Genomic DNA, 12,539 nt, shown 5'->3' on the forward strand with positions numbered 1-12,539 from the left:
ATTCAGACTAAATACTTCTAGCAAGAAGCTTGGAAGGTGAATATGGATTATTGAATTTTTAATAATGAAATTGCGTGTGAAATGTTTTCAGTTGAAATATTCACAATTAAAACACACAACCATGTTTAATTTTAATGTCTAAATAAAGGAACGCCCGAAAATACAATGCATTAAAAGCAAGCACTGTTAAAGCAACACTATGGCACTTTTCCTCTTCGGTCACCCTACAGGTTGGAAGCGGAACTGTCCATTACCGCTGTCGTAAATCATTTAGCCTACCGCAGCCTACTGTCGCACGCACGCCCACTGTTTATTCAGCACCGGCTTTGGAATGAACGATGTCCACAGACAAGGTAGAGTATGATGCATGATTTCATGAAAGTATGATGTATTGCGACATCAGAAACGAAGAAAAACAAAATAATGACTATTGTAACGCTTGACGTAAAGCAAGTCAAATTTGTAGTTTTCTTATGTCTTATTAGAATTACAGAAACGCGACCCGATCTGGCAATCTTACACAGTGTGGTTATAGCAGATAAAGGACCGCAAAGCGGAGGCATAAGTGCGTTTCACCCTGTTACGACTTGATGAACCACTGAAACGATTTTGGAAACATTATTTTAAGGTAAAAAATGTTACATAGTGTTGCTTTAATGCAATGCATTATTTTCAATTGGTGCAATTCAAAAAGCTTTTTTTTTTTTGTTAATTTGTCTTTAATTTACTTCCATATCATATTATTAAAGCAAAAGTATTCACAACATCAAATAAAGTAAAAGAAACTTAATAACATATAACCTGATATGACATCATGTTGGTACCAACATTTTTATCAGTGACAATCATTTTACTTCATGATAATGATATTACAACACAAATATTTTTGCTGAAAATAAGTGTAGCAAATTTTCCTTTGTTTAAAAAGCTGACTCATTTGCATGATTGGAGTAATCTGCCACTTTGTGTGCATTTATACTCTGATAAATGTAACAAACACAAACTGTATTCTATGAGAAGATGTCCACCAAAGTGTGAGTCATTAAATGAGGAATATTTTGATGAGACACCACCTAGATGTGGCAACATTAACTACTAGGTCTATCATCAGGCATGCATAACATTATACAATATAAAAAGACAACATACAAACAGTAATAATACGTGAGCTTAGGTTCTAAGGTTCTATCTCCACTTTTGGTCGAAATTGAGTTTTTGACATAATCTGATCCATTAGGTGTTTATTAATGCCTGTGTGGTGTTATTTTTGTAAAAAAAATATTTTGTTAGTAGTTATTAATAAAATAAAAAGGTTCCATCTCTCCATTGCCAGCTGGGATGTAAAAACTTTGATGCTCAATATCTCAGAACTACCCTAAACGGAGATAGAACCTTATAATTCTAAGCTCACGAATAGACAAAATGTACTGGGGAAAAGCATGTTCATTCATTAGGCATATTTGTCAATGAATTAGTGGAGAGAAATCCATTATTTATGGTATTGCATGTGGCCTGTACTGTTCTCTCATTGAGAACAATCAAATGTCCCAAGTGCCTTTGAAGTGTGTGAATGGAGCAAAAGGGTGATAATTCACAATGGGGCAACCAGACATCACAAAGTCTTCCTTGGTGAGGAGTTGTAAAGATTAAGTGGAACAATGGTGTGTTTGATCGGTCCAGTTGTTACATAAGGTTATAGTCCGTTCTAGTTCACATATATTTTTTATGTCTAAACAAATATTTAAGTTGATTATATTATTTAATTGTGAGTTCTAAATACAATAAAACAAGCATAGGAAGGTGTTTTCCATTGATAGTCTCACCTGAGCTGTGAGATGTAGGGCAGACACTGGAGGAATCCCCTCACTTCACTCTCTTCATCTGTCCAGTCTATCAGCTCTACTGGTTTCTTCTCTGTTTGGAGTTTCAGCACTTCTAGGAGGATGGAGCTCTTTCTCTCTGAGAGCTTTATTCTCCAGACTGCAGGAGCTGACTGATAAACTGGCTGTAATGCTGGAAGGACACTCCTGCCTGTTTGAGTCTCATAGTCCTTCACATGTGAGTACATATCGAGTAGCAAATCACAATTCCCATAGGTTATGTATGAATACAATGTCTCCATAAATGTCTCTGTGATTTCTTTCTGTAAAATAGACAGTTGTAGACACACATCAAGTACCAATAATCTCAATCTCCAGTCTGTCTCTTTGACGTATTCATTCTGTAGGGCAGGTAACCTATAAAAACAGAGAACAAATTTTGTTACCCTTATGAAAATCAATATACTTTTAAAAAGGACCAGCAACACAACCATGAAGATTAGAATGATGGCCTCATACATAATGTCTGAAGAGCAAACAGAACTTAACTGGATAAATTAAAATGTGCTGGACTGAAGGACAACACAACAAAACTCTCACCTGAGCTGTGAGATGTAGGGCAGACACTGGAGGAATCCCCTCACTTCACTCTCTTCATCTGTCCAGTCTATCAGCTCTACTGGTTTCTTCTCTGTTTGGAGTTTCAGCACTTCGAGGAGGATGGAGCTCTTTCTCTCTGAGAGGTTTATTCTCCAGACTGCAGGAGCTGACTGATAAACTGGCTGTAATGCTGGAAGGACACTCCTGCCTGTTTGAGTCTCATAGTCCTTCACATGTGAACACAGATCCAGCAGGAAATCACAGTGTTCAATCTGACAATCATCATAAATCTCATCATTGTCATAACAGAGTAATGATTTGTAGCTGCACACAGATGTTAAATGCTCAATGAAATTCTCTCCTGTAGTTGTAACACACATTGAAGCTGCAACAGTCAGATTCAGCAGAAACTGAACAGATTTCTTCCTCTCAAAATACAAAGAATATTCATGAATTCTGTGGAGACAAAATTATCATGTTAATGTCCAGAGCTAAATGATATATACTATATGTGATCCATCATATATGTCACAATATCAGTTTGTTTTGATTTCTGTTCTTGTCTGTTTATTAAATCTGTTAATTAGTTCAGTTCTGTCTTTCTCCACCCCTGCCTGTTTGTTTCTATAGTTTCTGATTGATTGGTAGTTCAGTTCAGGTGTGTCTTGTTAATTTGCTCTTCAGTTCTGTCTTGTTTTTTGTCAGTTCTTATTGTTACATTAGGTTGATTGTTCTGTTTATGCTTTTAAGTACCTGGGGCCTGTACCATGAAGGTAGCTGAACAAACTCGGGGTTACAGGATTAGTTCTGAGTTGACAAAACCAAACCAAACCGATGCAATCAGGCTTTATTGGTACCATGATGCAGCTCATCAACTTTCTCTGTCAACTCAGGCTTTGATCCTCAAGCTATGATTACTCCACGCGCGCATGCACATAAAAGAGTGACGTCGACACTGAACAACCAATCGCGGGTAGAGCGAGAGCGATATATTTTTCCGCGGAGGAGCAAAAGATAATCATTCAGAATTACGATGAATTTAGATATGTATTTCAAGCTCGAAACAATACGGTCTCTGCTGCCAAAGCAAGAGAAGACTGTTGGAGAAAGATTGCTGATTGTTAATGTGTAAGTTAAACAAATACGTTCTATATTTATGTAAAATTATGTATGTATATATGTATGTGTAGCCTATATGTATAATATAGCCTATAGCCTATTTTTATAATATATAAAAAATGTGCATGTATGTACTAAGAAAGATTAATATTCATTGATTTTTAGATTTTTAGATGCAACCCCAACTCCAAATGTTCTTGGCAGCAGATAAAGACAAAATATAAAAATATAATTCAAAGTGGTGAGTATTTACCACAACTTTTTATTACTTGTGTGAACATTTTATCACACACTTGTTTGCAGCAAACAGAAATAAAGAGTTAAATTCAGAAAACCAGAATACACTGTGGCGGAGGAGTTGGCTCTGAGTAGGCAATAAGGGACGGCCGATTATGGATGGGATTACAGGCGCTGTACAATCTGACCCTGGTGCTGGCTGCTCTGAGCAAGTAACACTGGGTACGTGTGCGATACATTACATTACTACTTTTTCAAAGTTTTAAATATGGCTGACTGTATGTTCTGCAGTAGAGGGAAATACAGTGTCCCTGTTGAAGCCAGCACACATACACACAGTCTCCCACACAGAGGTCAGTATGCAGCAGACAGAACACCAGAAACATAACCTGCTTTACAACAGTTATGCTTTACATTGGCATATTTTTATTTATTAGGGTGGAGGAAATGATGAAGACACTCTTTCTGTGTGTTCTCAGACAGTTGCTGATGTGAATGCACTGGGCTTTTTATTATGGCAAACATTTGAATGTGTGGCATAAAAAAGGGACTGGCCCTTACACATCTCTTTTATTGTAGGATTTTTCTAGCCTGGGAAAACCCAGACTACTTCCGGCGAATTTTAATTCTCTCTCCAGGATAGTCTGGAGAAGAGCCCATTCAAACTCATTTCTGTGCCGACGAAATCGCGGCACCAATCAGAAACGTTTGGGGAGGGATTTACATGATGACGACAGCGCAGCGACGCTGAAGGAGATTTCGTTACAAAGATGGATGCCGCCGTGGAACATCACTCGTTCGAATCAGTTATCGCGTCTGTTTTGAGCGATTTAAACTTACCGTTTTCGTTTAAACCGGAGCAAAGAACAACACTCGAAGCATACGTCATCTCCTTCATCGAACTGATCGCAAAGACCCGCCCTCCTTAGTTACTGTCGCTATGCCCGACAAGCTACGCTGCTCTCACGCCACACCATGTTCTCACGCAGTGAAAAATACATCGCGGAGCAGAGAGGAGACTGACAACACGCTGACAGACAGGACAGACCAGGTTACTTTTCTGTTACTTTTGATATTAAACATATTAAACAAAGTCTCACCTTTCAAATTTGGTCATTTTTTAAAAGAAATTGAAACGATACATACCGTTTTGTGGCTCTTTAATGTGTCTGACAGATCGCTGTTGTAGAGCATCAGTTAAAGCTGCTCGTGAACCAATCATCACTTCCTTCTAGTTCATTTATAGCATCAAATAAACATGAATGAACATGGGAAGGATTGTTGTTTTAACCGCGGAAAGACGTCAGTACACTCCGTTATTCATGTTCAAATCCTCACATGTTAATCTGCTATCTCTCCAAAGAGTATAGAAGTTACTTCTATACTCTTTGATCTCTCCTGACTGCTTTGTCGGACAAAATGGCGGATGGCGGATTATGATTGGTTAGATCGCCTGTCAATCAAGCTCCCTGCGAAGGGAGCTACGTCGGTTGGTGACGCCCCTTTGGAAATGAATTGTCTACATAGCTTCCCCAGACCCTACACTCAGTTTCAACTGAGAAGGGTCTGGTTTTAACCAGGCTAGGATTTTTCACAACCTGCCACAGAAACTGAGGCATCTACCTCAATGGGCTTCAGAAGAAATGTGAACAAGGTAAGGATTTAAAACCTTAAAAAACCTTTAAAAAAATGTAACAAGCACTGGAGCCAGGCCATTTGGCATCCAAACTTGTGATCATACGTTCATGACCACAAGACGTCTGCAGATGAAATGTTTAGTAGATCATTGTTATATCTGTTAATGTTACTATTAATTTAAAGATTCATCTCACAGAAAATAATCATCTCACATATTCACATCATCTCTACCTGAACATTAAGGCTGTGATAGGACTTCCTATGAACATAATCTGCCTCATGTTCCCCTAGAGCAGTGGAGATTGGAGCAATAGACTGCATACATGTTGCAATGACTCTAGGGAATCCTATCATAAGATTAACAGAATAATAATGAAGATTTAAAATAATTCTTAACATGTATTGTATAGTACATTTGTGAAATGTGCTTTTAAAAAAAAAAGAAAAAAAAAAAGTGTTCATGTGATGTCACCCTATCAATATATCTTACTGGCAATTTTATAAAAGCCCTCTTTTATGGACATGGTCAATAAATGTCCGGGGAACACTATTAATGAAACTATTCATGTACTCCTGCAGAGCGAGGACCACCTTGCGAATGGTTCGACAAACCGTGTTTTCCCCGAGGTTCTGTGCGTCACCCACCGTGCAAGTATGTAGCCTACCACTTGCAAAAAAACGCAACGCAATACCATTTGCGGTACAGTAAGTGCATGAATTCGACGTGTTAAATTCTTTATGTGCGGCTCAAGAAATTCGCAAAGATAAGACATTCCTTCCGCAGAAAATCTGTATCTTTCATACAAGTAACTATCAGTTAAGGCAAGGGGATTTTGTCTGGCTAAAAACTCTTTCTCTACGAAGTGCTCGTCAAACAATTTGCGCTGAGATGTCCACCGGATTTGGAAGAAAAGGTGAAGTTATTGCAACAGACACTGAATAAGTTACGTCACCTATATGTTTCTTTGCTCTCAGCTGATTGGTCAAACTTCAGTCTGAGATCTTGAATCCAGAACATAACCTGCCCCGGAGCAGGTTAGCCGTGCAGCGTAAGATACCATGGCGACGAACACCGATTAAAGCCAAGCTACTTTCATAGTACCTAAAACCCAGGGTTGGCGGAAACTAAACTGAAACACAGCTGGCTAGCCACCTAAACCGGCTTCATGGTATAAGCCCCTGGAGTTCTTTGTAATATTTTGTTTAATAAAAGACTGCTGCAATTAGATCCTGCTTTCTCCATCGCTGCAACCAATTGTAACAATATAAATGTTTTTTTCTTTTCTTCTGTTTGTTATGGCTGAATCAAGAGTGTTTATCTGTCTTTTAAATACAATTGTAAAATTTATTTAAGTATTTCAAGGATATTTTTTTTGTCTCAGGTTTCAAAAAATTAAACTGACAATAAAATGTGAAAATTATAATCAAATAATGTAATTAATTTCTTTGAGGGATTCTTTCAAAATGATTTAAGCCATTGAACCAGTTGATATGAAGGCAAGTTAATATGATTGCATCAGTAATCACATTCACATGCACTTTACATGTTTGATTTCAGTCAGACTAAAACCATTATTCATCTTTTCATGTCATGTAAATGCCTTCGTCTAAAGTCTTCTTTTTCTAAAAGTCTCCCTGTAGTCAATAAATGTATCCCTTAAAACTCATCTGTGATCACAAAAATTACATTTTATCCAGTGAAAAAATGTCTTGATGAATACGCAAATTAGCCCCAAATCAGTCTTTTGCTTGACTACGTTATCAATCAGCTAATAATGTGTTGCTAATGTTACATAAACCATGTTCCCGTTCACCTTCTCAAAGTCAGACAGCTGCCTTCTAAAAATCAGCATCCTAATAGAAACGCTTTGAACAACTCAGAAAGTCAGTGGAGAAAGGCATATAGTACATAACATCGTAATATACATCATTGTATATTACGATATACAATATACGATATACCCCACGTTGACGTGATTGGATACAAGGTCGTGTGTGATGTAAGAAACACCAGCGATTTCAAACCACGCTTTTGAGACTGTCTTTGGTTCACTGCAGTTTTAAGGAGAAAATACTCAGCAATGGTGTTGAATTATGAATTGGAATTTCACATTCATTAGTTGGAACTGTAATGGAATAGATATTTCATCACCACAACTTCTAGGGGCCCACATTGTCTATCTTATAAAGACAAAGATAAACACATCTTAAAATTCATAACCAACTATTGTTAAGGAGAAGATGGGTTGGTCAGGTGTTTCACTCTAAATTTCAGGGTAAAGCCAGGGGTGCTGCAATTCTACACCGGTCAGTTCCCTTCATGGGCTCTTAAGTCATAGCAGATTCTAATGGGAGATGTGTCATGGTCTCAGGTAAAATCAGTAATTTACCATTTCTTCTTGCTATAATGTCTATGCACCTAACTGGGATAACAATAATTATTTTAGACATGTATTTTCTGTACTTCCTGATACCTCTTCACAACATCTTATTTAGGAACTCGATCGCTCCTCTGCACAAATGATTTAGTCTTTTATGGGGGAGTTTAAAGGTGACATATTATGCCCCGTTTCACAAGATGTAATATAAATCTATGGTGTCCCCAGAATGTGTCATTTCAATTTCATCTCAAAATACCCTCCAGATCATTTGTTATAGCTTGTCAAATTTGCCCCATTTTGTGTGTGAGCAAAAACGTGCCGTTTTTGTGTGTGTCCCTTTAAATGCAAATGAGCTGCTGCTCCGAGCCCCTGTTCAGAAGATGGCCGATCCTTTACACAAGCTTCAGATACTCCAGCGATAACAAAGCGCAAATCTCTCTCATCCAAAATCTCAGAAATAACTAGTAGTGGAGTGCAGCCTTACGGAGAGACTCGGGAAGAGGTTGCAACTTTTAGACTGCACCTGGACATTTCTGAATGGTAAGTGGATGCATGTATGTAGTTGTTGTGGAGTTACATTGATTCATCTCATCGACTTGCATGTACCATCATGTTTTACTTTTACACAAGTTGACAGTTTCCAGAGGTCTTTATAAGACAGCTGTCAGCTGTGAAATTTTTTGGTCAAATAGTGTTCTGTGCTCGTCCATGCAGCCAACAACAGAACAGTTTGCATGCTTTGCTTGAACTTTTGCCATTGCTTTAGAACTGGTTACACTGTTCCACCCAAACCAAATGGCAGCGCCGTGGGTGGAAACGTGCAGATTAAGGGGCGGTAATATTATAATAAGATCCCCTTCTTACGTCAGAAGGGGAGTGAAATCTGATTGGCTTAATTGTATGTAATGCTTGCAGAGAAAGGCTTACCATAACAAACTGGGTTACTGGGTTGTCACTTTTCATGTTTTCTGGGTTGGTAGATGCACCAGGGACACAATAATAGCACTTAAACATGGAAAAAGTCAGATTTTCATGATATGTCCCCTTTAAGGTCTCGGGCCCTTGTTTTTTTTTTTTATATACCAACTGGGAAAGAATACTCCTTTTCTCAGGTGCATTATACTTTTACTCGGATTTACTTTTTGTTATAGATAATAGGTTAATTTCTTATGTTGAGTCATGCTCATACAATGCTATTGCTATTTTAGACCATGCACTGGTTAATATGAAGGTTTGTATTAAGGAGCTTGACGGCATACAGCCACCTTGGTATTTAAATACCCGTTTGCTGTCAGACGAACATTTTGTGGAATTTGTGTCTAATTAAATTGATGTGTTTATATCAACAAACAAGTCTTCAGATGTTTCGGCATCCCTTCTTTGGGAAACTATGAAGGCGTATCTAAGGGCTGAAATCATTCACTGCATATAGGGAAAAAATTTGAAAACGTAAACTATCTGCGATTGTTCAGAAAATTAGTTAATGATCATTTAAAATAATATTTTATTTCCCTTTATGCTTCTGAACAAATTGATAACACCCTTGCTTTTGATGGTTTTTCTAGTGAATTGAAAATACCCACTGTTGATTCTGCTTCAACATACTCCTATGGAAAATGGTCAATGTCCCAGGCCGGTTGGGTATCCAGTAGAGTTTTATAAACATTTTTAGACAAATTGGCCCCCATGATGATTGACATTTATTTTAAATAATTTTATTAGCTCAGGCTCCCTTAAACACATATTCAGGCCTCTATTTCTTTAATTTTAAGAAACATAAAGATCCCCTGCATTACACTTCTTATACGCAATACGCATATACGCACGCGTCACTCACGTGCATTAAAAGGTGACAGTTGACCATGCAGAGGATCAGGGAGAAGTTGGATTTTTTATTTTTATTAATATTATTTAACATTAGCCAGTTGGCGAAGAGTTCTTCATTTTTTAACATTGTTTTGAACATTGTTCTTCAGTTACTTAAAAGCAAAGAAAGGTAGGCCGTTTATTTACTTATTTTTGCGGTTGGATCCCGTAGTGCTAAAGGCCTATTCTCTACTGCATGCTTATGCTTCTCTCTAATGGACAGTCTGTTCAATATTTGTGGGCATGATTGGGCATGATGTTTCAGGCCTATAATAAAAGTTTACCTTTTAGTAGTCTGTGACGTTACGTGTGTTTGCATGTAGCAGAGACAGCACGCAATAGAGAGCGCGCCTCAAAGAGCGCGCGTCAGAGAGCGCTTAAAGTGATATTGATGTTGGTCTCGGGTCGGGTTCGGGCTGAAAAATTGCAGCCGTTGTCGAACACCACGGGCCAGGGCCGGGTTAGGGCTGGAGTTTTTGGCCCGTGCAGGGCTCTAGAGCACATGGCACAAGGAAACAGATGACAAGCCATGTGCTCTTCTGTCATTGTCTTAACCTTGTTACCTGATTATTGATTCATTTGCCCCATCTGTCCTCCCTCATTACCTGCTTTGTTTGCTCTCCCAATTTATTCTCCCTGTGTTTTCAGTCCTGTGCTGGATTGATGTTGAATGTACCTTATGAGCCGAGCCTCTTGTTTTCCCCTTGGGGTAGTTTTTGTTTGTATTTGTTTTCTTTTTTATACTTAATAAAAACCCATTTTCCTGCAATTGAGTCCTCGCTTCATCTCCTTACCCCAAACCCTGACAGAACGATCCAGCCAAAAGAGGACTCAGCAGAAAAATAGGCATCTTCCTTTTCCCATCTCCCTGCCCCTCTGCTCAGCAGATGGATCAACACAGCAAACTCCTTTCTCTTCAACAAGGGAGAGCCAGTGTGAAGGAGTTTGCTCACCAGTTTGAGGGGCTCCACATCAGTGATGCAGTGCTCAAGGACATTTTCAACAACAGCTTTAATGAGCCTGTCCGTGCCTGGGAGATGGGAATGCTGGGAATACTGTCAATCTGGAAGTTTGTGTGGTATATGTACAACCATGGAGAGCAGGGTCCATGGGTCCACCTCTTGGCCCACCTCCCATTCACCTCAGAAACTGCCAAGTTCCCAGTCCTCCGATGACCCCTTCAGGGAGAGGGAGGAGGAAGAACAGGTCTGCTTCATCTGCCTCCTATTCTGTGGCGGCCGAATAGGCTACAGTGCCCTCAGTGGTGTCCGAAGAGGCCGCAGTGCCCCCACTGGCGTCTGAAGAGGCTGCAGCGCCACCAGTGGTGACCGAAGAAGCTGCAGCACTCCCAGAGGCACTAAGCTCCTTCCCACAGCCTCGCCCTTGCAAGCGGAGGAAGAGGAATAAGGCTTCCTCTGTTTCACCTGGTCTGATGGGCCCAGAGCTCCCAAGTGCAGTGCTCCCAGAGCTCCCTGTTATGGCCATGGAGGCCGTCCCTGAGCAGCCTGCTCTTCCTGTCTGTCCTGTCGCAGTCGAAGAGCCCTTTCCCTGTACGTTGCCGCTGTTATGTGTGTCTGGGCCGCACCCGGGGCCAGTCGGCCTACCAGAGCCCGTTGCCAACCCGGAGGCTGTCCCAGAGCCCGTTGCCAGCCCGGAGGCTATCGATAAGCAGCCCACTCTTCCTGATACGGCCATGGAGGCCGTCGCCAAGCAGCCTGCTCTCAGTGATACGGCCACAGACCTTCCCAGAGTCTGCTGTCCCAGAGAACTGTCTGCCCTGTGCCCACCGCATTGGCCGTGCTTCCCTTGGAGCAGTAATCATTGTGGGGTTCCCCTTCCTCACTCTAGTCCCTGTCTTGCCCAAGTATGACAAGCGTCTGGAGATGACTCCGTCTCCTGTCCAGAGTCCAGTGAAGGCCCCAGTCAAGTCAAGCATCCAAACCCGCCTGACCCACCTTGGCCCTCAGCCGGAAATCCTGAACCGCTGGAGCCCGCCTGGTCTGTCCCTCCGGTTCCACCCTGGTCTTCTGCCAGGACTCCAGACCCACCTGAGCCTCCCTGGCTCAACCCTCCCGTTCCTCCCTGATCCCTTCTAGAGACTTTCTGGGTTGTCATGCTGGCTCTGTCTTGGCTCCCCTCCCTCCCCTCTGTCTCTGTGTTTTGATCTTCCTGTATTGTGTTGTCTGTTGGTGAGTTGTCATGTTCCTGTCTTGTTTTGTGGTGTTCCTTGTTAGGGATGCCAGTTGGCAGTTGAAAGTTTCTCTTTTATTTATTACTTTAGAGAAATTTGGTTTCGGTCATACATTTATTTCTAGTTGAGGTTCCTGTATTCTGCACCACAAGCTTCTGTCAGGACCAAGAATACAAAGTTCAGGATACTTTCCCCTCCACCAGTCCACTCGCCAGGGATGCCCTTTGAGTCCACATGTCTTCGCCATTGCTATTGCTATTGAGCCCCTCTCTATTTCACTGAAAATAATGGGTACAGAACAAAAGGTGTCTTTGTATGCGGATGATCTTCTCTACATTTTGGATTAGGATAGGTCAATACCTGCAGCTCTTAATATCTTTAAATCTTTTGAGTTAAATCTAAGCAAGAGCAAGGTTTTTCCACTAAACTAGAAAGAAACTACTTTCCATTTAGAAATACTCTCAACATAGATTTACTTATCTAGGATTTTCATCACAGATAAATTTAAAGACCTTTTTTAATTTAACTTTGCTACTCCAGATGGAGAAGTATTTTGAGCACTGGTCACTACTTCCCCTGTCCTTCACCGGAATAATCAACTTAAATGCATAATTATTTTCTTTACTCAACACTTTTTTTCATAAAACTGATGTTTGGGTCTGTATCTTTACACAAATTCTGGAGTTC

At 40.3% G+C, this 12,539-nt stretch overlaps 1 protein-coding gene and 1 long non-coding RNA gene across 31 annotated transcripts in view; one reads left to right on the plus strand and one right to left on the minus strand.

Moving 5' to 3' along the window:
• Positions 1-12,539, minus strand: part of LOC309506891 (uncharacterized protein) — a 136,135-nt gene that overhangs the window by 93,945 nt on the left and 29,651 nt on the right. For 2 of the 30 annotated variants that reach the window (XM_082180867.1, XM_082180864.1), the window contains 2 exons: positions 2,421-2,577; positions 1,805-2,237 (listed from right to left, as the gene is read on the minus strand). The exons of the other annotated variants lie outside the window; for them this stretch is intronic. In XM_082180867.1, the coding sequence (XP_082036993.1) occupies positions 1,820-2,237; positions 2,421-2,577 (575 nt within the window). In that variant the 3' untranslated portion in view covers positions 1,805-1,819. Of the gene's footprint in view, positions 1-1,804; positions 2,238-2,420; positions 2,578-12,539 lie in introns of those variants that run through there. 30 annotated transcript variants of the gene reach the window in all.
• LOC309506944 overlaps positions 1-12,539 on the plus strand; it is a 94,837-nt gene that overhangs the window by 59,187 nt on the left and 23,111 nt on the right. The gene's annotated exons all lie outside the window — the stretch shown is intronic.

Source organism: Leuciscus leuciscus (genome assembly GCF_965113295.1).
Source record: "Leuciscus leuciscus genome assembly, chromosome: 9".
Classification (NCBI taxonomy): Eukaryota; Metazoa; Chordata; class Actinopteri; order Cypriniformes; family Leuciscidae; genus Leuciscus; species Leuciscus leuciscus.